General features: G+C 39.9%; 1 protein-coding gene across 1 annotated transcript in view; it reads right to left on the bottom strand.

The window, feature by feature from the left end:
- The window catches only part of DNAH6 (dynein axonemal heavy chain 6), a 250339-nt gene that overhangs the window by 109911 nt on the left and 127601 nt on the right, over positions 1–12827 (bottom strand). The window contains exons 45-48 of the mRNA XM_078149111.1: positions 10601–10772; positions 7125–7271; positions 2735–2808; positions 1513–1667 (exon numbers count right to left, since the gene is read on the bottom strand). Coding sequence (XP_078005237.1) covers positions 1513–1667; positions 2735–2808; positions 7125–7271; positions 10601–10772 — 548 coding nt within the window. The remainder of the gene's footprint in view (positions 1–1512; positions 1668–2734; positions 2809–7124; positions 7272–10600; positions 10773–12827) is intronic.

Genomic DNA, 12827 nt, shown 5'->3' with positions numbered 1-12827 from the left:
ATGATGAATTAGAAGGAGAGAAGAATTAGAGGGACATGATAATTTTCTACTTTTCTTAAAGGATGTTAGATGAAAGATTAGAATTATTGTCCATAGCTCTAGAAGGAAGAACTGTGGCCAGGGTATGGAGAGTCTAGGGAGGAAGATTCTGGTTCTCAGGGGTCAGACAAGGAAATGAACTGCCTTGTAGGGTAGTGAGGTCTCTGTCACTGGAGGTGCTCAGGAGAAACTCACATTCAAACCCAGGTCTCTTGACTCTAAGCCATCAATGATTGCTAGCAATGAGTGGAGTAGCCCAGTAGAAAAAGGGCTTGCCATCCCTGTCACCACCAACACCAGGGGCTGACCCACTAGCACCAAAGAGTAGGCCTGGCTAAGAACATGGAACTGGCAGTGCCATCTTTCTACCCCTCAACCACCAACTTTGCTGCCAGTCCAGGCTCCCACAAGCAACCCTTGTGGAAATTCGAGCTGACTGCAGGCATTGCATCCCCATGCTTCCTTGGAAGCCACAGCTACAGATGGCCCTCAAAGAGAAGGCTCTAACCACCACACTGTTGGCACTTTCAGGTGGTTCAACATCAGAAACAGACAGGGTTTCATCAATAGTAATGACACCTTTAAGGGTGTTCTTTAAAGACCACTGGGCTTTTCCATTTGATGGGCTGCTGAAACTTCTCTATGGGTTACTGCCCTCTGTTAGTATGTGAGTGCCTGGACAGAAGTGTCTGTCTTGGTTTTCTGTCTTATCTCCAGCACTTAGGATGATGCTTTGTTCTTACTATGCACTCCGTAAATGCTTTTTCATTCATTTGTTCTGTTAGACTACAAGCTCCTTGAAGGCAGGGTCTGTCTTTTGCCTCTTTTTATATCTCAGCATTTAGCACAGTGCCTGGCACATAATAGATGTTTAATAAAAGCTTATTAGGGGCAGCTAGGTGGCACAGTGGATAGAATGCTGGCCCTGAAGTCAGGAGGACCTGAGTTCAAACCTGACCTCAGACCAAACACTTGACACTTACTAGCTGTGTGACCCTGGGCAAGTCACTTAACCTCAACTGCCTAAAAAATAAAGTTTATCGATTATTGGGGCCCTCCTCAGCTAGAAGAGTTTATATTGTATAAATCAGAAAAAAGTAGCTTTAATATTACTAAATTTGTATCTGTTTCATCACTGTGGTTAAAAAAACCCACTTTATCCCTTGTTGGCTGATCTTTTTGTGATGAAACTCCCTGCCTTCAGCTAGGGCGGTCTTTTCAACCTTGGGAGAGTCTGTCAGAGCTTGAAATCTAAGGATAGGGTTTTTGAGAAGCCAGCTTCTCCTTTACACCTTAATGAAGCAACTAGCAAATACTTGAAATATTTTAAAAATGAAATGACTTGTAAAGCATAGCAGTGCTAGGCATGCCCAAGGCCCTTTGCACTTGGCAATTTATCTGTTCCAATCAATCATCTCCAGTACTAGCAGGACACAAAAACCTGATGGTAAGCATGACGTGGCCTCCCTGTACCTTGACACGTGCTCAATGGCATCCTGGAAGAACACCAGCTTTACTTCTTTTGAGGTCATTATGTTGTAATCATCAAGGTAATCCTGCAAAACTGAAGCTATCTTATTCATGTCCAACAGGTCTTCATAGAGACGATCAGATTTTTCAACACCAATCTGTGGCCAAAGAGTTAGGGGAGAAGAACCAACAAGGATAGGTGAGTGTGCAAAGGTAAGTATGTACAGGTGTGGAATGGAAATGATTTTACAAAAATCTGAGCTATATAATATGTAAGTACACATGTGTAAATGTATAGACATACATATATACATTACATGTATAGTCGTGCACACCACATGTATGTATGTGTGTGCATATATATGTATGTGTGTGTATGTATATATATGTGTGTGTGTATATATATATATATATATTTATAAATATATATATATGTATATATATATATAAATATATATATGTATATATATATATATATATATATATATATATATATATATATATATATATAAATATATATATATGTACTATGTGGCAGGCACTGTGCTAAGTGCTAGGGATACAAAAAGAGGTAAAAGACAATCCCTGCCCTTAAGGAGCTCATAATCTAATGGAACAAATGAATGAAGAAGTATTTATGGAGTGCATACTAAATGTACAGCACTAAGACATTTATAAATATATTTGTTGTTGTTGGGTTGTTTTTCAGTTGTAAGCATGTATGTGTGTGTGTGTATACACACACACACACACGTATATATACAAATATACATACACACATATAATATGTATATATACACACATCCACACACATAGATAGCCATTTAATCATCTGACTATGTTAAATAATTTTCATACTATCACAGCTGGGAGACTCAGGACTTAAGCACTCATGTTGTAACAAACTTTTTTTAAACACAGGGCACTAAATTAGAAGCTAGTGGTATAAAAATGGATGCTGAATTTTATTCTCAACACACCATCTAGTAGGGCAGATAACACCTGCACAAAAGCTCAAATGCAAATTAGAGAATGCTATGGATATGGAGAAGTTTCAAACAAAGTAATGAGAGAAATCTAAGGGGGAAGCTGAGTTTTAGATATTTTTGACTCACGATCCTAAAAGCCTCGTTCTTGAAGTGAAGAGGATAAAACCAAACCAAGGAAGAAGAAAATATATTTTGCAGTTCTATGGACCTCAGTGAAGCCAATATCATATACTTGCCTTTATAAAATCTCCAAATATGACTGGTTTATTGATAAAATATTCTGGATCAATTGGAATGGCAAAATGTTTACCTAGAAATATTCCAAAACAGACATAATTTAGTTATACAAAATACCATTATGTGTGTTACTAAAGGACTAAATCACATAAAATGATGTCAACAATTTAACAGTTAGGAGCATCAATTATGGGAAAAGAAACATAAGAAATACACTAGGCCAGTTAAAAGATAACAGAATTCTAGAGGGAGAATGGACCTCAGAGGCAATTTGGTCCAACATACATCTGAAAAAGAATCCCCATTATACCAACCAAAATGTGTTTAGTTTGGTCTTCAAAAAGCTTCCCCTGAACAAACCCCAAAAGACTGATGCTATTGGTATAAGATGTGCTATACTCCGAGGCTATTAGAATAGCGGTAAGGACACAGTGGATAGAACACCAGCCCTGGAATCCGGAGGACTTGAGTTCAAATCTGGCCTTAGACACTTACTAGCTGCGTGACCCTGGGCAAGTCACTTAACTGCAACTACCTCAACAGAAGGAAGGAGGGAGGTAGAGAGAAAGAGACAGAGAGAGAGAGAGAGAGAGAGAGAGAGAGAGAGAGAGAGAGAGAGAGAGAGAGAGAGAGAGAAGCAGCAGTTAGGGGTGTAGTGCATAGATTGTTAGAAGTAGACTCAGAAAGTAAGAATCGTACTGTAGACACTTACTAGCTGTGTGACCAGGGCTAGTTATTAACTTCTCTCAGGTTCAGTACCCTCACCTATAAAATGAGGAAAATAACAGCATCTATTTCTCAGGATTGTTGTGAGGATTAAATAAACAAGGTTTGTAAAGTGCTTTGAAAACCTTAAAAGCATGGTATAAATGTTAGCCATTGGTATACAGTGTGAGTGCTCTAAATGCTGAAGTCTTCACCACTGCCGCTTCTCTGATATTTCCATTGGTTCCATTAAAAGGATGAAAGGATTTGAGTCAAAAGGTAAACTGTCAATTCTTAGACACCAATCAAATATATTTCTCTGATAAAACCTGAAACATTTAACTGGGAAAGTCAGATAATCAGGAAACATTTGGTAAGTACTCACTACGAGCCAGGTACTAGGGAAAAGAAGAAATGCAAAAGATAGTCCCTGCCCTTGAGGGGCTCACAATCTAATGGAGTGGGGGGAAGGGACAATGTGCAAACAACCATGTACAAACTATAGACAGGAGAAATAGGAAGAAACAGAGGGAAGGCACTATAATTAAGAGAGACTGGGAAAGGCTTCTTGTAGAAGGTGGAATTTAAGCTGGGACTTGAAAGAAGCCAGGAGACTTTGATGAGGAAGGAAAGCGTTCCAAGCATGGGGGACAGCCAGAAAAACAAATGCACAGAGCTTGGAGACAGAATGTCTTGTTTGTGAAACAGCGAGAGGCGAGAGTCACTGACTGAAGAATATGTGTAGGAGTATATGTTATAAGAAGACTGGAAAGATGGTGGGTGGGGGTGGTAGGTTATGAAGGGCTTTTCCTACCAAACAGAGGATTTTGTATTTGAGCCTAGACTGATAGAAAGCCACTGCAGTTTGTTGAGTAGAAGGAGGGGGCGACAAGATTGAACATATGCTTTAGAGAAATTACTTTGGCAGCTGAATGGAGGATAGACTGGAGTAGAGAGAGCCTGGAGGCAGGCGGACCCACCAGAAGCTATTGCAATCGTCTAGGTGCGAGGTGGTGAGAGCCTGCACCAGAGTGGTGCTACGTCAGGGGAGAGAAGGGAGTGTATTTGAGAGATGTCACAAAAATGAACTCGACAGGCCTTGATGACAGATTAGCTATGGTGGGGAGGGTGGTGTCAGAGAAGGTGAGGAGCTGAGGATGGCATCTAGCTTGAGAGCCTGGGAACTGGGAGAATGGATAGTAACGGGGTAGGTGGAAAGTGGGAAAGACGTAAAGGGAATGATAAGGAGTTCAGTTTTGCACATAGGTTTAAGGTGTCTACAGGACATCCAGTCTGAGATAATAGCTAATAACAGCTAACATTTGTATAGTGCCTACTAGTGTCATTCCAATGTATTGTCACATTTAGTCAGTGTATTATCTCCACAACTCTGGGAGGTAGGTGCCATTATTACCCCCATTATACAGATGAGGAAACAGACCAACAGATGTTAGGCGACTTGCCCAGGGCCACATAGCTAGTAAGTGTCTGAAGTTGAGTTGAACTCAGATCTTCCTGATCTGATTCCAGGCCTGGTGCTCTATCCATTGCCCCATTTAGTGAACAGTAGATGCCTAACAGGTAACTGGAGCTGAGAGAATAAAGGTCAGAAGAGAAGATAGGCTAGATAAGTAGACGTGAGCACCAGCAGCAGAGTGATCATTGAACTCACGGGTGCTGAGGAGATCGTGAAGGGAGTAGCATAGAGAGAGGAGAGGAGGGGGCCCAGGACAGAACCCTGAGGGACACCCATGGCGAGTGAGGGGTATGACCTAGATGAGGATCCAGCAAAGGAGACTGAGGAAGAGTGGTCAGATGGGTCAGAGGAGAACCAGGAGAGAGACAGGCGTCCTAGAAACCTAGAGAGGAGTATCATGGAGAAGGAGATTGTCAATATCAAAGACACAGAGAGTTCAAGAAGGATGAGGATGGAGAAGAGGCCCTTGGCCTTGGCCTTGGCCATTATGAGAATGCTGGAGGCTTTGGAGAGAGCAGTTGTGGCTGAACGATGATGTCAGGAGCCAGGCTGTATAAAGTCAAGAGAATGGGAAGAGAGGAAGTGGAGGGACCCCTGCAGCTGGCATCCACAAGGAGGTTAGCCACAAAAGATAGGAGAGATAGGGGGCAGTAGTGGGGATGGATAGATCAAGTGAAGTTTGTCTGAGGGTGGGGGAGACATGGGTATGTTTGTAGGTAGTAGGGAAGCAGCCAGTGGAAAGGGGGAGATTGAATATAAGTAGGAGACTGGGGGTGACAGAGGGCTTATCTGCTGGAGGAGACAGGACAGAAAGGATCACTTGTGCAAGTAGAAGGGTTTGCCTTGACAAGGGGAGAGGCCACCTCTTCACATGAGATAGGGGTGAAGGAGGAGATCGTGGCAGAAGGCATCTGGGAGATGTAAGATGAGGAGGAGAGGAGAAGAGGGAGCTCACAGCAAATGGCCTCCAGGTTCTCAACTGAGAGGGTGGGGAGAGGGGAAGCCATGGGAGGTTTGAGGAGGCATGAAAGGGTTTCGAAGAGCTGCCAAGGTGAGTTAACCAGAGAGGTATAAAAGCATTGTCTAGCAGCGGTGAGGGCCCAGTTGAAGTTATCTAACAGAATTCCATAGCAGACCCAGTCAACCCAGTCGCATGATTCTCTCTTCCATCTACATATGTAGGAGTGATGGTGGCAGATGGTCCTCTTGGAGGGAGTCCTCCAAGGCTGAGGCTCGGTGGGACACAAAGTGGGGAAGGGACTCAAGAGAAGAGGGTAGTGTAGAGTTGAACTGGTTCACCAAGGGGTCAAGATGGGGAAAGGGAGAGAGTGAGGCTAGCTGCAGGGGTGATGGCATGGGAGAGAACTGAAGGGTCAAGGAATCAGGGTCATAATGTAGACAAAGAATGGTCTGGTAGCAGAAAGCAGACTGGCAGAAGTCCAATAGATTTAGATTAGATAAAGGAATTTCAGAGTTGATGAGCATGGAAGTGGTGCATTTATGGATGATAGCAAGATCAAGGGTATTACTATCTTTGTGTGTGTGTGAAGTGGAGTAAGTCATAAGAAATGAGTAAGCTGAGGAACTAGGTCAGCTAGGCGGTGCAGTGGGCAGAATGCCAGGCCTGGAGTTAGGAAGAACTGAATTTAAGTCCAGCCTCAGAACTCACTAGCTGTGTGATCCTGGGCAAATTACTTAACCTCATTTGCCTCAGTTTCCCCATCTGTAAAATGAGCCAGAGAAGGTAATGACAAGCCATTCCAGTACCTTTGCCAAGAAAACCACAAATGGGGTTGGACACAGAGTTGGACATGCCTGAGATGACTGAACAACCACAACGCATTGGGTAACGAGGAGGTTAGAGAGTTTGATGGAGTATCAGTATGTATGTTGAAGCCCTCTGGTATGATGGTGGGCGTTACAGAGGAGAGAAAGATTGTGAGCCAGGTAATGAATTCAGGGAGGAAGGAAGAGGACTCTCCCGCGGGTCTGTGGACAAGAGATACCAGGCTTTTGAGTGGTAGATGTGGATTGCATGAACCACAAAGGAGGAGAAGAAAGGAGAGAAACAAAGTATTTTTATCAGTGAACTACTCCCATTGCTTTTGCATTTTACCATATAATCTAAGTGTAACCTACATTAATAGAAAAAAATCTCTCTGCCTCATCTCATGACAAATATTAGCGAAACAAAACCATAAACGTACTGGCCATCTCTGCTAACATGGTGTGGAAATATTGCTTATCTTCATTACTGATCAGGCGGTCATGGAAAACTCTTTGACATTCGTGGCAAAATAGTCGAAAGATCTGCATCTCCTCCCTGATTATAGTTGGATCGCATTGCAGAATACCTGATAAAAAATTAAAAAATAACGAAAAAGGAAAATAGCATCTAAGGGCTTTATTACAAAGTTTTAATTTTATTTATTTATTCTTTAAAGCACAGAGAATTTTTTTTTCCAATTCTAAATTCTCTCTCTCCTCCTACCTATAACAGTTCTTCACTTGTGGATTTGAAATTTCCTGAACTATATTGGATTCCAGAGCCCACAGGAGGGGAGACACCCCGAGAGACAAAATAGATGGGAGAAGAGATAGGCAATGGACATTTCTGGTCCATCTTAGTACAAGGGGCGTGGCTCGGCTGTCTTGTTTCCCAAAATGACAAGTTCCAGAAGGGATGGTGCTTAGGGAGCAGAGAAACAAGGCAAGATAGCTTCTGTGGAGCAGTGGAGACAGTGCCGGGACGGAAGTCAGTAGACACCTGCATTGAAGGGCTGCCTTGAATATGTACAACAGGACCTTAAGAAAACCACTTCCATCAGTCTCAAATTTCTCATCTTTAAAATGGGAATAAACAATATCTCTACTATTCACTTTACAGGACTGGTTTGCAAAGAACATGGTAGAAAAATCCTATGCCATGGCTAGGCAGTATATCACTATAATAATTTTTCCATACAAAATTTACCAAAATTTTATCATTTTTACTAGAGGTACTTAAACTGGTGTGTGTGTGTGTGTGTGTGTGTGTGTGTGTGTCCTGGACCCCTTTCACAGTGTCTGGCCCATGGACTCTTCTCAGAAGAATGTTTTTAAGTACTTAAAATAAAATATATGGGATTAAAAAGGTAATGAATTACATTCAGCTGTCAAATATATGTCAGTTTGATATTATCAAAACATAATTTTAAAATTATTTAACTAAAATTTAGGGCAGCTGGGTGTTGCAGTAGATAGAGTGCCAGGAAAGTTGCAGGATATAAAATAAACCCACATAAATCATTGGCATTTCCAGAGAAATTCCATTTAAACTTACTGTAGACATTATATAATATTTGGGAGTCTACCTCCCGAAACAAACCCAGGAACTCTATGAACACAATTACAAAACACTTTTCACACAAATAAAGTCAGATCTAAATAATTGGAAAAACATCAGTTCCTCATGGGTAGGCTGAGCTAATATAATAAAAATGACAATTCTACCTAAGCCAATTTATTTACTCAGTGCCATACCAAACTACCAAAAACTTATTTTATAGAGTCAGAAAAAAATAATAACAAGATTCATTTGGAAGAACAAAAGGTCCAGAACATCAGGGGAACTAATGAAAAGAAATGCAGGGGAAGGTGGTCTAGCAATTCCAGATCTTAATTGTATTATAAAGCAGCAATCATCAAAACTGCTTGGTACTGGCTAAGAAATAGAGTGGTGATCAGTGGAATAGGTTAAATATGCAAGATACAGTAATCAATGACTATAGTAATCTATTATTTGATAAACCCAAAGACCCCAGCTTCTGGGATAAGAACCTACTCTTTGAGAAAAAACTGCTGGGAAAACTGGAAAAGAGTATGGCAGAAATAGGCATAGACCAAATCTCACACCATACCAAAATAAAGTCAAAATGGGTTCATGATTAGATATAAAGGCTGATAATATATAAGCAAACTAGAACAAGGAATAGTTTGCCTATCAGATCTATGGAGAACAGAAGAATGTGTGACCAAACAAGAGATAGAGAACATTATGAAAAGCAAAATGGATAATTTTGATTACATTAAATTGAAAAGTTTTTGTACAAACAAAACCAATGCAACTAAATTAGAAGGAAGGTAGAAAATTGGGAAAGAATTTTTACAACCAGTCTCTCTGATAAGGCCTCATTTCTAAAATATGTAAGAATTAAGACAAATTTATAAGAATACAAGCCATTCCCCAATTGATAAACGGTCAAAGGATATGAACAGACAGTCTCAGATGAAGAAACTAAAGCCACCTATAGTCATATGAAAAAATGCTCTAAATCATTATTGATTAGAGAAATTCAAATCAAAACAACTCTGAGGTACCACATCACACCTATCAGATTGGCCAACATGACAAAACAGGAAAATGATAAATGTTGGAGAAGATGTGGCAAAATCGGAACACTAATGCATTGTTGGTGAAGTTGTGAAATGATCAACCATTTTGGAGAACAATTTGGAACTATGCCCAAAGGGCTATAAAAAGGGGCATACCCTTTGACCCAGCAATAGCACTTCTAGGGCTATATCCCAAAGAGATCATACAAATGGGAAAAGGACTCACCTGTACAAAAATATTCATAGCAGCTCTTTTTGTGGTGACAAAGAATTGGAAATTGAGAGGATGCCCATCAATTGGGGAATGGCTGAGCAAGCCATAGTATATGAATGTAATGGAATACTAATTGTGCTATAAGAAATGATGAGCAGGCTAACTTCAGAAAAACCTGGAAAAACTTGTATGGTCTGATGCTGAGTGAAGTGAGCAGAACCAAGAGAACGTTATACACAATAATAGCCACATTGTGCAATGGCTAATATGGGTAAACTTAACCCTTCCCAGCAATATAAGGATCTAAGACATCTCCAGAAGCCTTGTGATGGAAAATGCTATCCAAATCCAAAGAAAGAACTATGGAAGTTGAATTGCCATTTTTTTTCTTCTGTTGAGTTTTGTTTTCTCTTTCTGATGGTTCCTCCTATTGGTTTTAATTTTTACTTACAACACCACTAGTGTGAAAATATGTTTAATAGGAATGTAAATGTATAGCCTATATAAGCTTCTACTCCATCTTGGGGAGGGTGGTGGGGAGGAAGAGGGAGAAAAATTTTAAACTGAAAAACCTATGGAAGTGATTATTGATAAATCAAAATAAATTAATAAAATTTAAAAAAAGAAAAAAAAAGATAGAGTGCCAGGTCTTAAGTCAGGAAGACTCAACTTCCTGAGTTCAAATTTGGCTGTAGACACTTACTATCTGTGTGACCCTGGTCAAGTCATTTAAGTCTGTTTCTCTTAGTTTCCTCATCTATAAAAGGAGCTGGAGAAGGGAATGGCAAAGCACTCCAGTATCTTTGCAAAGAAAATCCTAAATGGGGTCATGAAGAGTCAAACATGACTGAAACAGCTAAACAACAACAGTTTTAATTTGATGATAAAAAAAGAAATCATTAAAAACATTCAAATTTAGTTAAAAAACCTCACAGACCCCAGGTTAAGAATCTCTGCTCTAGAACCTTTAAGGGTAAAGGAATATTACCATACAGATGTGCATTTACAAACTCACCTTGTTTGTACCATGCAGCAACCTGAACACCAGATGCAAATGACATGAGGGTGCTGACCCAGAAGGTGAGGGTACCTTACCTTGTATGCATTTGGATAAATCTCGCAAATTAAACACATAATGGGATTTTGCAGGTGTTGGGAGGAGATCAATGCTCATCCTGTTATAAATTTCAACAGCAGCCTCTACAATACTGGATGAACACTGCCTTACGGCTGGAGCAAAGTCGTATAAGAAACCATTCAAGATTGCCTAAAATCAGAAACAAAGATAAACTGATGAAAGAAATGTGATTTATTTCTTAATTGCTCATGAGGCAAAACCTGATTTCCCCCTAAATACCAAAAGGAAATTCAAACTCTGATAAAAGAATAAAGGCATATAAAAATCACCTTTCCATACCGGAACAATTTTTCAAGAGTAGACTTTTGTAAAATCATCATTTTCCATAGCAACTTTTTTCAACTATGACTTGGCACTTATAGATTTCCTCTCTGATCAATTAACCTATTGTGCTTTTAATTTTTAATCTCTTTACACAGATATCCAAGCCAGAACCAAAAGTAAGCAAACAGCCTTTTTCTCTTTAATTAAAACATCATTTAAAAATTTGCATTACCTTCTTTCTTCATAACTGATCCAGGCATAGCACTGGGACAATAAGCAAGGGATAAAGTTATCCAAGCCTAGCTTTGTGCTTTGGAATAGGAGGACTTTCTAAAAAATGAATTTTAATTAAAATTTAAAATGAAAATTTAATTAAAATTAAAATTAAAAAAAATTAAAATTACTCTGATGCCTATGTTGGTCTTAGCTGAGCTGCTTCAAACATTACCATATACTTCTGGAGTTAAACTATAAGAGTAAAATGTAAAATTTCAAACATTCAGTATTCCTGATAAGCTTTCCAAAATTTCTCCCTTTCCTGTCTTCATGTATTGGTTCACAAAAGCCTAGTTTGTATATGTCTTCATTTGGTTAAGTTGGAAATAAAGGTTTATTTTTCCCTTTGGAGTTCTGAAGCTTTTGTTCAAATTGTATATCTGCATGTGTTTAGGTGGGAGTAAGCTTGCACTTTTAGAAATTTGTTTTAAGTGGCGGACATGTCTTTTGTCTCCTTGTCTATTGCTCTAGGAAGGTTTGCTTTAACTAGTCTGTTTAGTTAGTATCTATAGAGAGAGAATTGCAATGATTTTAAGAAGAGGGTAAGATTCTCAATTATTTTAGTATTCTATCCTTGAATTTCAGATTGGTCAATCGGTAGAATCACTTTATTTCAGCATTCACACCCTTACTTTGGGGGTGTGCTGGTAAATATTTAACAAGCAGCTCTCTGAAAAAAAAGTATACTAGGGCATACTTTTAAGTCTAATCTGCATTATTAATATTTCCCCCTCATTTTCTGGAGTCTAGACAATCAACGAAACAGTAAACCAAGCCTTGATTTGTACCGTTCGCCAATTTCCAAAGTGTAAATGTTCACAGTGAAATTTAACATTTGGCTCATGAGTTTCAGCCTGGTATAAGCTTTGAAAACCTTAAACTGCACCAAGGCTTTTGGTAGACTTTGGATTTTTTTTGCATGTCTCTTAAAGAGCTTAGTATAGTATTCTATACGAGGCAGTCCCTTAAAAATATGTTCACCAATAAATTCCTGGACACCCAAGTGTTCACTTTGTTTCCACCTGGTGAGGGAGAAGATTGGTCTTGTATAAAGAAAATAAGAGACAGTGAGGTACAGCAGACAGAACATTGGTCTGGGAAAGAAAACATTGGTTTTAGTCCCAGCTCTAATATGAGCCATATGACCTTGGCCAATATCTTTCCCTTTCTGGCTTCAGTTTCCTTATCTCTGTGTCAGAGGGGTGGCTCTACGACCCTCCTTCAATCATCAGAAGCTCTGGACATCTTAGTCAATCGGAGGTACAGTTGGGTGTGAACAAGGCCTAGCTATCTGACTGAATTAATTAAAAGCATTTAACTAAGTGCTCAAAACTTTCTGAATCAAGTAAGGGAAGAGTAGCATGCTCTTAGTCATTGAATGAAATGTGTTGGGATTTGCTGAAGAAATGTGTTCACGACCTGTGGATCTTACATAACATAGCAAGCTAGTTTAGAACTCAAGCATTCCAATGGCAGAACAGAACCAGCTGAGCCCCTGACAGGGAATCACTTCAGGGAGGGAGGAAAAGAACCCCTCCCTCTCCCACCTAGACCAGAGGAGGGCCTCGTGGACCTCAAAACATCAGAGGATTTGGACTTCTCGCTGGCATTATAGTAGCGATCCTGCAAGAGCATGGGGATTTA

Source organism: Phascolarctos cinereus, unplaced genomic scaffold, assembly GCF_003287225.1.
Source record: "Phascolarctos cinereus isolate Bilbo 61053 unplaced genomic scaffold, phaCin_HiC Scaffold_2;HRSCAF=192, whole genome shotgun sequence".
Classification (NCBI taxonomy): domain Eukaryota; kingdom Metazoa; phylum Chordata; class Mammalia; order Diprotodontia; family Phascolarctidae; genus Phascolarctos; species Phascolarctos cinereus.
This window is presented reverse-complemented; position numbering and strand designations above follow the sequence as displayed.